This window comes from Phytophthora sojae, assembly GCF_000149755.1.
Source record: "Phytophthora sojae unplaced genomic scaffold PHYSOscaffold_3, whole genome shotgun sequence".
In the NCBI taxonomy this organism is placed as follows: Eukaryota; Oomycota; class Peronosporomycetes; order Peronosporales; family Peronosporaceae; genus Phytophthora; species Phytophthora sojae.
In genome coordinates, this window is record NW_009258117.1 from 5,339,655 (window position 1) to 5,352,872 (window position 13,218).

The window sequence follows — 13,218 nt, forward strand, 5'->3', positions numbered from 1 at the left end:
CTCAGGTTGCTTCACCCGAGAAGTTCATTGTAACCTTAAGACAAATATTTTGCCTTGAACATCGTGAAATTCGTTTCCAGCGCTGTACTTTTAAAGCTTATACTTTTAACTTTAAAAAAGTATATGGTGATTTACATTCAGTTATACATGTAGTTCATAGTTACACAGTTCATGCAGCACCCCAGTTCCATTTAGTCGCAAGGAACATGTAGCTGCGGCCCGCAGTTACATGCTCCGCAGCCTGCGGCACTGAGACCGCGACGTCGTGTACTGTAGCAACAAACCTCAAGCATAAACTTTGCGTTTTTGTTTCTGCTTTTTTGCTAACACCACACTTCAGACTCCAACCTGGACAACACAAACAGTGATACATACTGCATGTGACCTCAGTCGAGGCAAGACCGGGACAACCTCAGTTGATTCATGAATGCAGCGGCGCAACTCAAAGCTGCCACTCGCTGCTACAGCACATTTCACCCTCGTTCAGAGAGCTCATTCTCGATTGTATCGACCAACGCGCAAGCTTACATCACTGCGCTATGCGCAGCATCGGCGTTGCACTGGTGCTGGCACCGGCGCTAGCCGCTGTGTGTCTCGCCGACAACCTCGACAAGTACGGAGTGTTCACACCCAAGAAGATCGCGCTGGGTCCCGTGCCGTCCATGGACGGACAGACCTACTCGAGCGGCTTCACGCTCTCGTCAAACCCACCGCTGGCCACGCTTGACTACGACTAGGCCTGCCGTACTTCGTCGTGTCCTCCGTCTCCAATGGACCCGTAGACGTCGAAGTCAAGTACTCGGAGCAGTTTCCGGCGCTTTCGCTCAACTACTCGGATGGTCCGTCGCAGTTCACCACGTCCATCGCCAACTCGCGTCGCGTTGAGACTCACCGCTTCACGGACAGCGACGTCGGGGCAACGATCACCTCCATGCTCAGCCAGCCCGGTGAACGGTGGCAGTCACTGCGTCTGCTCACTGGCGACTCCATCACGTTCGAGAAGGTCGGCCTTCAGGCCTCGATCGAGGTGATCGACGACCTCACCACTCTGCCGGGCAAGTTTTCAAGCTCGAACGCCAAGTACGACGAGATCTGGAAGCTGGGTGCTCGTGCTATCACCGCTGCCTGTTTGGATGCCGGTAGCCAGCTGCCGTCCTGGAGCTCGTCCGAGGAGAACGGCACCTTCGTGCCTGGCACGCGTCCCGGTATCTCCTACCGGACGTGGAACCTGACCAACTACGTGCTCAACTTTGAGTCGCAGATCATCCGCGGAGGCGCAGGATATACCATTGCGTACGATCTGACGGGCAACCGTGACGGCGTCCAGATCCACCTGGCGTCCGAGTACCCGAGCGATACGACGTACATCAACACCAACACCACACTCTTCCCCGCCAACACTGCGACCCTCGCTTGGGGCTACGACTTTGCCAACGCTACGAGCATGACAAGCTACATCCTGGGCCAGTACAACGTGCCGTTCACCGTGAAGGAGAACGTCTGGTATCCTGTCGAAATCCGCGTCAACTCGACGGCCGGCAACATTGTCTTCTCCATCGACGGACAGCAAGTGTTCGACATTGTGCTGACTGAAATGGGCTTCACGGATGACCAGCTCTCGTTCTACGGTTGGGCTTCGCGTGGTGAAGGCGCGATCGGCTTCGGCGGTTGGCAGGACCAGGCCTCTTACGTGAAGAATGTGACGGTCACGAGCCTCACGGACTCGTCCGAAGTGCTCTACTCGAACCCGATGACGGATGAGAGCGTGGTGGTGCCAGAATTCGGTGGCCAGAGCAACACGTACGGCGCATGTCTGGATGGCGCCAAGCGCGATCGGTACATTTGGCTGGGCGACTTCTACCACACGACGCGCATCATGGGCGTTGCCAACTCCAAGCCTGAGCAAATTGCTGGCACGTGGGAGTTCTTGTTCGACTTCCAGGCGAGCTACGGTCAGTTGCCAGGATACGTTCCCATTTCGTATCAATCGCCGATGCCCCCCCCTGAAGTCTTCCTTTATGACGCTGGGACGGCAACTGCCTACTACAACTTCCCGGACTACGTGATCTTCGGCCTCATCGGTCTCGTGTCCTACATGGACTACTACGACGACATTGCATTCGTCGAGGCTCATTGGGAGGAGTTCACTCACGCCATGACGTGGCTTGTCAGCAACCAAGGCAGCAACGGTCTCATTGATCTATCGAAGTACGAAGTTGTCTTCCTTGGATCCGGGGGCGGTATGGCTGTGAACGCAGCCGCTGTCCAGTGCTTCGACGGCATGGCCGGAGTGGCCCGCGCTGTGGGTGACTGGGAGTCGGCGAACGCGTGGGTCGAGACTGCTGCCAGCGTCAAGACCGCCATCAACGAGCTGCTCTGGAATGATACCCTGGGCAACTACGCCGTGGACGCGTCGACTCCTGAGGTGTACGGCGTCTCGGCCATTGCGTTCGCTCTCACCTCTGGAGTAGCGAACGAGACTCAAGTCAAGCTGTGCGTGGAAGGTCTGGAGGGTCTGCGTCAAGGCCCCGGGTTCCTCGACTCGAGCGACGCGGACAACACGACCAAGATCTCCCCGAACACGAACGGGTTCCTGCTCGACGCTCTGCTGCAGCACGGATACACCGACCAGGCCGTCTTCTTGCTGGACAACCTCTGGGACGTCATGCTTTCGAACGAGTCGTACCGCTCCGGCGCCACTTGGGAGTACGTCTCGCAGTCTCTCGAGCCTGGAATCGACTTTTTCACGTCGCTGAGCCACCCGTGGGGTGGTGCCCCTACCTACGCGCTGACCAACTACATCGCCGGCATTCGCCCGATGGAGTTCGGCTTCCGCCGCTGGATCGTGAACCCGCTGGTGACGGGGCTGAACATGACCAGCGCTAGCGCCACGGTGAACACCCCGTACGGCTCCATCAGCGCTGCTTGGGAGCTGGCCGACAACCAGCTCAGTGTGACGATTACTGCGCCGGTCGGTACGGACGGCGCCCAGTTCGTCGACGGGCATCTTCGAGCAGCATCTTGTCGGCACCGGCGAGGCCATCTCGATCGTCGTACAGCTGTAAGGAGGAAGCTGCGATAAGTTTTGGGGTAATGAATTGGATGTCACATTCTTCATTGGAATCCCTACACACATGTCTTGAGAACGTTGGAAGCTGGATAATGAGCTTCTCAGAGATAACTGCAACGATGAGGTTGCCACAACTTGAAGGTGTATCTGCATCGATTTGGATTGAATGTGCTGAAATATTGTAGTATGCATCTCTCTTCCTTCCTTTTGGACAGCGCGGACTGACTGGTCTCGATGAGTGGAAAGCTTGGCTCGTCCAAGCTGCCTCTTGACCCGCGCTGTCCGACTTCACCTCGCGTTCGGCTTTAGTCGCTTGCGTAGATCTACGCTCTTTTTCGATCCGCTGAGCCGAAGAAGCGTCAATAGTTTAGGACAAACATTGCCGGCCTTGCTTGTGCCAAGGCCGAACTGCAAATTCACAAGTTCTTTGATCGCACAGCTGCGTCGCTCATCCGAACATGCGGCGCTTGATCTCCGTGCGCAGCATACGCATCTCCAGCTGAGCTCCGCTCATGAGGCCCGAGTTCTCCTGGGCGCGACGGATGAGGTACGGCAGCACCTCATGGATGGGGCCGTACGGCACGTACTTGAACACCTTGTACGCGTTGGCGCCCAGAGTGTAGGAAACGTGGTCGCACATGCCGAGCAGCTGGCCGAAGTACACGCCACCTGTGGCGCGGCTGATGCCGATGTCCTGCATCTGCTGCACCGTGTTCACCACCGACTTCTCGTTGTGAGACGCCACCATGAAGCTGGCCAGGTTGTTGTTGCGCAGCAGCTTCGACACCTGGGCGTCGTAGTTGGCGTGCGTGTCCTCGATCGTGTCGTGGATCGGGTCGACGTATCCCTTGTCGCGGGCGCGCTTGCGCTCCTGCACCATGTAGGCGCCGCGCACCAGCTTGGCAGCGAAGCGGAACTTCTCGCGGCGAGCGCGCTCCAGGTCAATGTCGATGCGGTCGCTGGACATCTTGAGGTAGCACTGGAACGTGTTGTAGATGACGTCGGCGCCGTCGCGGTTGTACTTGCGCTGCAGGTTCAGCGTCAGGTGGTCGATGGCCGGCTGCATGTACGTCTGCTCGGCGTCCACCATGAGCTTTACGCCGCGCTCGGCGGCGTCGTTGGCCAGGGACTCGAGGCGGCCAATCATGTTGCGCAGCTGGGTCTTCTCGTTGTCCGAGAGCGGCTCCTCCTCGATAAACTGGGTCAGCGGGCCCATGGTCAGGTCGAACGGGTCGAGGAAGCTCACCCAGTCCACGTAGTCAATGACGCCGTCGCCCGAGGACTGGTCCAGCTCAGCGAAGAGCTTCTGGATCTCCTCCTCCGTGGCGTCCACGCCGGCGTTGCGGAGGCCGGCGCTCAGCGTCGGGTAGTCAATCATGCGCTCGAGGTAGCGCGACTTGGCGCGCGAGAGGTTGGGGCCGTCCAGCGTGTGGAACAGCAGCTGCGCCTGCACAATGATGGCGGACATGCGCATGAGCAGCTCGGGCTTGCCGAGCGCCGTGCACTTGATGGCCACGAACGCGGGCTCGCCGGCCGAGGCGGCCTCGCTGGCGTCGATGATGGCGTGGCGCGAGATGGCCGCGTTGGCGTCGCAGGCGGCCTCGCCGTCGTAGGCGTAGGTACGCGCGGACACGAGGTTCTGGTCCACGCCGTTGAGGTCGCGCGGCTGCTCGACGTCGGCCTCGGCGGCGAAGTCGAGGATGGCGCCGATGCCGGCGGACTCGAGCTTCTGGATGACGGGGCGGATCTCGTTCACGTCCTCGCCGGCGCAGAAGTGGCCGAAGAAGGTCGCGCGCAGCAGCGCGTCCGTGAACTTGGCGCCCGGGAACTTGTACGAGAGCTCGAGCAGCTCGCCGCTGTGCTGCACGAGGGGGCGGAACTGCGACATACAGTACACGGCGTAGGCGCGCACGAGCTCGGGCGTCGTCTTGGTGGCGAAGATGCGCTCCGTGTTCTGGAACTCGGTGGCCAGCGACATCTTCTTGCTCTGGTCCAGCGTCGAGTGCTCATGCGCGGCGGCGGGCGCCACGGCGGCCGTGGGCGCGGCCGACGAGCGCCGAGGCGAGGCCGACGACGCGAAGGGCGCGGCTGCCACCGAGCGCGGCAGCGTGCTGCGGGCCATGGCCGCGGCCGGTTTCGGCAGTCGCGAGGCGTGGCGGAGCATCATCTGGCAGTAGACGGGCGGCGAGGCTGCTGCTTGGAGGAGGCGACTTGAGCTCCACGAGGCGAAAAGCGTTGTGAGCTCCTCATCTTGCGGTGCACTGGGCCAGCCATGCTGGCATGATGCTCATGGCAGGTCCTCCCTCCTGTTGCCGTTTTGTGTATGATGAGCAGCGACAGGACGCTCTGCTTGAACTTCCATTGGCTCGCGAACGGTCGTGGAGTTAAAAAAAGGTCGCCTCAGAAACCATTCTCGAAGATATCCTGCTTTTCTGCATAGAACCGTTCTGCGGGATATCCCTCTCGTATGTTATGATCCAGTGTCATATGTGGTGTACACCACACTACGAGCTTTTCGACCAGGAGAACGTTCCGTGCAGGTATCCAAGGTTTTGACTGGAGCCAAGTGCCGGGGCCAATCCCCCCCCTAGTATACAAACGCCAAGGTCCTTAGGATAGCGAGCATGTCGACGGTGGTGGACCTGGACGCGCTGCGGGCGTCCGTGACGCGCCAGGGCGCGCAGGTGCGCGAGCTGAAGCAGAAGGGCGCGGCGGCCGAGGCAGTCAAGGCCGCCGTGGACGAGCTCAAGAAGCTCAAGCTGGAGCTGGAGACGCAGACGGCGCTGCAGGGCCCCGCCGAGGACGGGCTGAGCAAGAGCGACAAGAAGGCGCTGGACGACCTGCTGCTGCGCAAGATGTTCGTGGTGCCGAGCTTCGAGATCTACGGCGGCGTGGGCGGCTTCTACGACTTCGGCCCGCCGGCCTGCGCGCTCAAGAGCAACCTGCTGCAGTTCTGGCGCCGCCACTTCGTGTTCGCGGACAAGCTGCTGGAGGTCGAGTGCACCAACCTCATGCCCGAGGTGGTGCTCAAGACGTCGGGCCACGTGGACCGCTTCACGGACCTCATGGTCAAGTGCACCAAGTCGGGCGAGTGCTACCGCGCCGACAAGCTGCTCGAGGACCACGTCGAGAACTTCCTGGACAAGCACTCGGACCTGAGCCAGGAGGAGCGCGAGAAGCACGAGATGCACGCCACCATGGCCGAGTCGTACTCGCCCGAGGAGATCCACGAGGTCTTCCAGCAGTACGGCATCAAGGCGCCCGGCACGGGCGCGGACCTGAGCTTCCCCATCCCGTTCAACCTCATGTTCAAGTGCGCCATCGGCCCCGAGGGCGGCCTCACGGGCTACCTGCGCCCCGAGACGGCCCAGGGCATCTTCCTCAACTTCCGCCGCCTGCTCGAGTACAACGCCGGCAAGGTGCCCTTCGGCTGCGCGCAGATCGGCAGCGCCTTCCGTAACGAGATCTCGCCCCGCGCCGGCCTCCTGCGCGTGCGCGAGTTCCAGCAGGCCGAGATCGAGTTCTTTGTGAACCCCAAGGACAAGAGCCACGCCAAGTTCTCGACCGTCAAGGACCTGGAGCTGCCCCTGCTGACCAAGACGAACCAGCTCACACACGGCAAGGCCGTCCAGATGACGTGCGGCGCCGCCGTGGAGCAGGGCATCATCGCCAACGAGAGCCTGGCGTACTACCTCGCGCGTACGTACAAGTTCTGCAAGGCCATTGGCATCGACCTGGAACGCCTGCGTTTCCGCCAGCACCTGAACACGGAAATGGCCCACTACGCCACGGACTGCTGGGACCTCGAGATCAAGCTGAGCTCCGGCTGGGTCGAGTGCGCCGGCCACGCCGACCGCTCGTGCTACGACCTGACGGTGCACGCCAAGAAGAGCAAGGTGGAGATGGTGGGCACGCACAAGTTCGACAAGCCCGAGAAGCGCCAGATTGTGGAGATCAAGCCCAACAAGGGCAAGATGGGCCGCACCTTCAAGGCCGACGTGGCCACGATCCTCGAGGCGCTCGAGACGCTGAAGGACGACGTGCCGCGCGCGCAGGCTTTCGAGGACGAGCTGGCGTCCAAGGGCGAGGCGACGCTCGGCCCGCTGTGCGACGGCAAGCAGTTCACGCTGCAGCGCGACATGGTGGCCATCAAGGTGGTGGAGAAGATGGTGAGCGAGGAGAAGTTCGTTCCCTCGGTGATCGAGCCCTCTTTCGGCATTGGCCGCCTGCTCACGGCCGTCTTCGAGCACAACTTCTCGACCCGCGAGGGCGACGAGAAGCGCGGCGTGATGTCGTTCTCGCCCCTGATCGCGCCCATCAAGGTGTCGGTGCTGCCGCTGAGCAACAACCCGGCGTTCGAGCCGTTCGCCGCCGAGCTGGAGCACGTGTTCGTGGAGGAGGGCCTGGAGTGCAAGGTGGACACGTCGAGCGTGGCCATCGGCCGCAAGTACGCGCGCGCGGACGAACTGGGCATCCCGTTCGGCGTCACGATCGACTTCGACACGGTCAAGGACCGCGTGGTGACGCTGCGCGAGCGTGACTCGACGGCGCAGGTGCGGATCCCCATGGACGCGATCGGCGCCGAGGTGAACAAGCTGGTCAAGGGCAAGGCCACCTGGGAGCAGATCCTCGAGCGTTACCCGAAGGTCACCGCTGCTGCCGAGTAGGTAGGTTGTTCACGCAACCGAATAGATGCAGCAGCAGCAGCAACGGACGAATGAATGCGCACGGGGTAGCCCACTAGTGATCGTAATGCATTTGCTTTCACGTGACATTTTGACTCGGTATCCGCCACGGTACACGCTTTTCTATCAACTAAAGGAGCAAATTTGGCCGGCCAGACTTGGTGATCGTCCAAGTGCGAGCACGAAGACCTTTCTGGTTGAGATCATCCACGGCATATCGATCGTGTGGCGATGCTGCGAGCTTCAAGCCGCTGGGGTCTGCGACTTGTGCAGCCGACCTGCGCTGCGGCATGGCCGATCGCGCTCTCATTTCTGACGTCGCCGCGTCAAGATCGCATGGCTGCCTCGTCGCCAGTCATGAGATGGATACAGTGCATTACTTCCTTGACACCGGCATGCGGAGCCCGGGCTGTGCAACCGTACGTCGCCGAGGCGAACGTGCTCGTCAAAGCAAACGCGGTGCAAGAGATGCGGCGAAGATTAGAAGGGCCTAAGTCGGCAGCGCTCGTCAAAACATTTCGGGCCCGCGCCGATTGGAAGAGCTCGTGTTGTGTCTGGTTGGAGCCGAACCGATGGATGCGGGCCACCTCGGCGCTGCCGCGTGGACAGCAGACCACCCACCATGGTTACGGCACGCAAGCGTCTCGGCCCGAGGCTCTCGGGTACGACACTCGACCCCCGAAGAGAGAAGACGCCCTAGAGCGAGTCAGCACGCCTGCTGCGCTGCCACGCCGGTGAACGTGGCAAGAGTTCATTGTCGCGCCGGACTGAATTTGCTGGGTAAAGCTTGCCTACTGTGGTGTGCGCAGTGGTTTGGACACGAGGACGGTCGCAGCAGGCTGTACAAGTCCAGCATTGCATTTTGAGGCACGGTGACAAGTCCAGCATTGCGGCTCTATCTATTTGTACAAAATCTTCGGCAGCACAAAGCTGCCATCGCGCTTCGTTTCCATTGCGGTGGTCTCCGCAAGCCATCCAACAATGTTTCGGATACCGCGCGCGAAATAATTCGTCGAATCGATGGCAACGTTGAGGTCGCGTTGTTGAGGCTCAACTTGAGCGTTGATCGACATGTGCCATGCACCATGGATACCTCGATGCAGGAGCGCATTGAGGAGAAAATCACTGCTGCAAGTGATTGAAGTGGCTTTGGAATCGTTCTCCAATCCAGCGCAGCTGGATGAGTGTGGAATTTCAATACGCCAAACAAATCTCGTCCGGTTCGGCAACTGTGTGAAAGGAGCCAAAATTGGTTCTTCAACAATACCAGTAATCCGAAATCCGAGAACGCGTTAATGGTCGATCAAAGCTGCTATGACTGGAATATTATTCTATGCACTGGTGTGGAGAGTGTTTCTAGCTGGCCTAATGCTGCGATGCTCACAGCCGATGCTACGAGCTCGTTGTTGCCCGGAGAGCCGAGGAGAAGACAAAAGCGACCGTCAATCTTTCGACCTTGTCGCCACAATCGACGGGTGTTTGGCTCGACCTGCGCATCGTTTACTGCTTCGCTGTCTGCATTTGCCTCCTCGTCCCTTTCCGGCGTTTCTTCATCGTCGGACTCAGCACCTAGCAGCTTCGCGCCTTCGAGGACAACAACATCGGCGATCGAGTCTTGATCGGCTTCGTCCTGGTTGGCGTACGAGCTGTAGCTCCCCTCCGCCTCATCTTGATCTTCCTCCTCGTCCGTGTCGTACGCTTGAACACCGGTGCTTAGCTCAGTCGCTTCGTCGTCGTTGTATTCCTCTTCGTCGCCCTCGCTGATGTTCTCGTCCTCCCAACTCGTTCGGCGCGGAAGAAACTCGCGAGGTGAAGTAGCCAATCCGTTGGAGGCTTGCCTGGTGCCACTCTGACTCGCGGAGCTTGCGGCATGCTCCAGCACTGGGAACACAATGATCTCGTTGCCGAACAAGTCCACGTCCAGCTGAAGAAACGCCAGCAGACACTCAGCGAAAGTGTACTGGTCGCTAATGCACTTGTCCGCCAGTCCAACGCCCGCTTTGGTTTGACTCGGCAAGGCTTCGATCCGTTCCAACAACGAGTTGACTCGCTCGGGTGGAAGCCTCCGACTCGAGGAGTAGCCCGAGTTGGCATTATAGACGCTCACAACTAGGCTGTAATCGATGTCCTGGATCAACTTCCGCCGACTCTGCTGATGCGACCAAGTCTCAGTGTAACTCGTGTCCTTAGCGTTATCAAGCGCGACTTCAGCAAGGAGGTATGCGTTCCTCCAGATCAACCCGGACTGGATCAGAATCGTCGCTCGTATCGGGTGAGTGAACAACTGCGACGTTGAGTGCGGGAGTTGCTGTCTTGACCGCTTCTTCTCCAGTGTCGCTGCACCCCACGGCCGACTCGAGCACGGATAGAGGAGCGTGTTCACGTGCGAGTTAACGATCAGCTCGTCCCTCAAACTGCCAATCTCGTCGCCACAGGGAACGGAAATGACGTGGAGGTGCTGAATGGCAGCGACTATCGCTCGATCCATGCTCAGTACACGGTGCTGATCCCGCCACGAGTCGAACAGAATGGTGCTGTAGAGATCGTCGATGGCTACTTCAACTCTGAGAGCTGAACTGCACGGCTCAGAGGACTCGGATGACGCCGTGCACCGTGACGGAGGCAGCTTCTCCGTGACTTGAAAACTGACCATGAGTCCTGATGTCCCCGTTGTTCGAACATTCTTGGCTGCCCCGCGACTTGTGGGGTAGCTTTGGGGTGGACAGGTAGATGCAAATACGTGCAGTCTTCTCTTGTTGCTTGATCCGGTAGTGCGACCGGTGTATTGTGTGTCATCGCTCTCCAACTCGACGGTTTGGTGCACACAGAACGCCACGAGACCTGGCGACGCATCGAAGCGCATCGCTTGGTCGGATCTCCTTGCAACGGAGGGGGCGAGGAAGATCATCTCACCCTGGTCAGCTCCAAGCAGGGCGAAGTTGATGTGATCGCAGATGTTGCGTGCGATTTCCTGCATGGACAAGTTCGTCCCCGCGGCGGCGGCGGTCTCGGCCGCTAACAACGACGAGCTGCTCTTGTCCAGGAGCTCGTGTGTCATCTCCTTGGTGATGCTCAGCTTGTACTCGCACTGCAACTCGCGCTGGTACGCGAAGACGTCGAATCCGTACGGATTCGTGACGCCATCTCCACAGAACACCGTCAAGACCAGATAAGTGCCGCCCACGAAGCGCCCGGTCTTCAGTAGCTGGTACTTGGCGTCGCCCGAGATCTCGTTCTCCGCTTGTCTATCATGGAGGTCCCCGATGAACTTGGTCGCCGCGACTGCAGTGGAGCTTCGATGTGGCAGACTGCGACCCATAGTGCTTTCATTGAAGTGGTCGTCGACGCCAGGGCTGCTGGGGCAAGTGTTCCGTCCCCTAGGCGACGACAAGAGATCATTGCTTACACTCGAGCTGAAATCGGTTGATCCACCGGCATTGATGACACTGTGTGGCGAAGAAATCGGAGGGAGCGACGGCTGCTGGGGCATCGCCTTCCGAAGCGACCGGAAGGCAGGGGTCATGTTCAACTGCAGTTTCTTGGGGGATGTCGGGATTGACTTGATGGGGTGGGCAACCACCGGGATGCTGGGCAGTGGCTCCGTTCGCGTGGTGGGTTTCAAGAAGCTTGGTCGCCTCGGCGATGGGCCGAAGCAGTTCCGGCTGTCGTTATCGTCGTGGTGTTGCTTGTGGGTGCTCGTAGGAGAAGCCAGGACGTCCGCTGCGACTGGAAACTCGCTGATCGAGGCCAGGTAGGACAGATTTTGCTGCCATTCGCGCCGAAGATCGTCGTTTCGATAGTGGGCAACACTTTTCCGGATGCGCTCGAACACTTCGGCGTTGTCTGCCTTGATCTCCTTCAGGCGCCTCGCACGGAACGACCCGTTCAATGATTTCTTCCTCGAGTCTGCTGGCGGTGGGGCCAATTTACCAGCGAGCTGCTTGCTGGAGCCGAAGCCAGGAACGGGCGCCACTCCCCGGAACTCGGCCATTTTCGCCAGTGAGTGCTGAAACTCGTCCAGCGCCTGACTCTGCTGGCCTGCGTTGGTCTTTTGACAGTCACCGCTGAGCACCAATGTTTCGCTGAGAGTCTCGTTATCGCTGGGTTTCTCTTGATGCTGTGGCTCCAGGTCTCCTGAAGAGGCTGAAATCGCGAGTGAGCCACCAGAACTCATCGGTGGATCGCCATTCACGCAGGTAACGGAGGAAAAGCTGCCAAGCATCGATTTTGGCGGCCTCGGGCGGAAAGAGGCGGCTGTCCGGGACGCTGCTGGCTTGGGGATAATACCGCAGAGATACGACTTGACCCCATCGATCTTCCGTCGGTGAAGCTCCTGCGCCTTCTCCACCTCGCGAGCTCGACAGATTTTACTGCTGGACTTCTCGGCCCGATGCATGATGCTACGGCGATGGCTTCACCCGTCGAAAGAGGAGCAGAGATACTACTTTGAATGCAAAAGACGATGTTCTCACTCCAGCGTACGCAGATGTATCACGAGCTACACCACCAATGGTCCAGCTTAGATCATGAACGCGAGCTCTTCTTCGACGGCAGCTGAGTCGCAAAGCGCGAGGGTGGAATGTCAGTCCGACATAAATACTCGTTGAAGACGTTTACAGCATAAGAATAGCTTCGTCTGAACTGGTATCCACAGTTTGAATGTTCCTGTCCTTTTTCAGCTCTCCCATCAGATAGATGATCTCAACGTGGTACATGTTTCTTTAGTCCGCGAAATACCGATCTTCTGCGTCACGCTGGATCGCGACAAAGTCGTCCAGCCTCTCATCGGCGTCGATCTCGGCGTAATTCACATACTCGCCGTCCTCACCGTTCAGGAACCGGGTGCTCATGACCTCGATGAGTTGCTGGCGCCTCTGCGCCACACTGTACGCATTCAGTTCCTCTTCGTCGTCTTCACCCTTATCATCTTCCTCCTCTTCAACGACGTTGTCCTCCTCGTACAGGCGCTCCACTCGAGCCTTCTCCTGCTTCTCGTCGGCCGCGGTGAACTTGCCCCACGTTTCCTGCTCAGCCACGCGCCGCGCCTCCATCTGGCTGCGTTGGCAAGTGTCCATTAGGAAGGAGGACAACTTCTGTCCTCCATTGTCTGCGGTAGTTGCAGTTGGACCCTTTTCGAGAGCAAGATACTGCCCCAGGTAGAAGTGGAAGAGCGCGGGGCTGCGCTGCTGCATCATGGCGTCCGAGAAGTACGCGTCCTCCCCCTCACTCTCGTCCAGTAGCTGCTGCAGACGCCGGTAGCGGCGGTTCTTCACCACGACAGCGGGGCCGCCCGAGGCACTGCGGCTATTGGCGTGCTGCTCAGCCCGCGCCTGCGCCATCGACATGGTCGCGTCCTGCCCCGACGGCAGCTCCAGGGACGCCATGTAGACGTCCAACGAGTCCACGTCCTCTGCGCTCATAGTCGGCCACGGACAGAGATGCGAGCAGCTACTGTGCTGAAAT

At 59.4% G+C, this 13,218-nt stretch overlaps 6 protein-coding genes across 6 annotated transcripts; 3 read left to right on the forward strand and 3 right to left on the reverse strand.

Annotated features, from left to right (window-relative positions):
- Positions 1-539: 539 nt before the first annotated feature.
- On the forward strand, positions 540-3,082 carry PHYSODRAFT_298900 (hypothetical protein; the record flags this gene model as incomplete). The annotated part of the gene is made up of 2 exons (XM_009525405.1): positions 540-648; positions 738-3,082. The coding sequence occupies 2 exons, from the start codon at positions 540-542 to the stop codon at positions 3,080-3,082; spliced, it is 2,454 nt and encodes an 817-aa protein (XP_009523700.1).
- A 436-nt stretch (positions 3,083-3,518) lies between these two features.
- PHYSODRAFT_345580 (hypothetical protein) lies at positions 3,519-5,237 on the reverse strand (the record flags this gene model as incomplete). The annotated part of the gene is made up of 1 exon (XM_009525406.1): positions 3,519-5,237. One exon carries the CDS (start codon positions 5,235-5,237, stop codon positions 3,519-3,521), a length of 1,719 nt encoding a protein of 572 aa, XP_009523701.1.
- A 454-nt stretch (positions 5,238-5,691) lies between these two features.
- Positions 5,692-7,842, forward strand: PHYSODRAFT_542206 (hypothetical protein; the record flags this gene model as incomplete). Its single annotated transcript, XM_009525407.1, has 1 exon — positions 5,692-7,842. The coding sequence occupies one exon, from the start codon at positions 5,695-5,697 to the stop codon at positions 7,735-7,737; it is 2,043 nt and encodes a 680-aa protein (XP_009523702.1). The 3' UTR covers positions 7,738-7,842.
- A 144-nt stretch (positions 7,843-7,986) lies between these two features.
- On the forward strand, positions 7,987-8,493 carry PHYSODRAFT_298903 (hypothetical protein; the record flags this gene model as incomplete). Its single annotated transcript, XM_009525408.1, has 1 exon — positions 7,987-8,493. The coding sequence occupies one exon, from the start codon at positions 7,987-7,989 to the stop codon at positions 8,491-8,493; it is 507 nt and encodes a 168-aa protein (XP_009523703.1).
- A 1,159-nt stretch (positions 8,494-9,652) lies between these two features.
- Positions 9,653-12,151, reverse strand: PHYSODRAFT_463085 (hypothetical protein; the record flags this gene model as incomplete). The annotated part of the gene is made up of 2 exons (XM_009525409.1): positions 9,653-11,788; positions 11,957-12,151. Coding segments are annotated over 2 exons (2,331 nt in total), but the record flags the coding sequence as incomplete, so codon positions are not given.
- A 325-nt stretch (positions 12,152-12,476) lies between these two features.
- PHYSODRAFT_491668 (hypothetical protein) lies at positions 12,477-13,175 on the reverse strand (the record flags this gene model as incomplete). The annotated part of the gene is made up of 1 exon (XM_009525410.1): positions 12,477-13,175. The coding sequence occupies one exon, from the start codon at positions 13,173-13,175 to the stop codon at positions 12,477-12,479; it is 699 nt and encodes a 232-aa protein (XP_009523705.1).
- Positions 13,176-13,218: the final 43 nt, after the last annotated feature.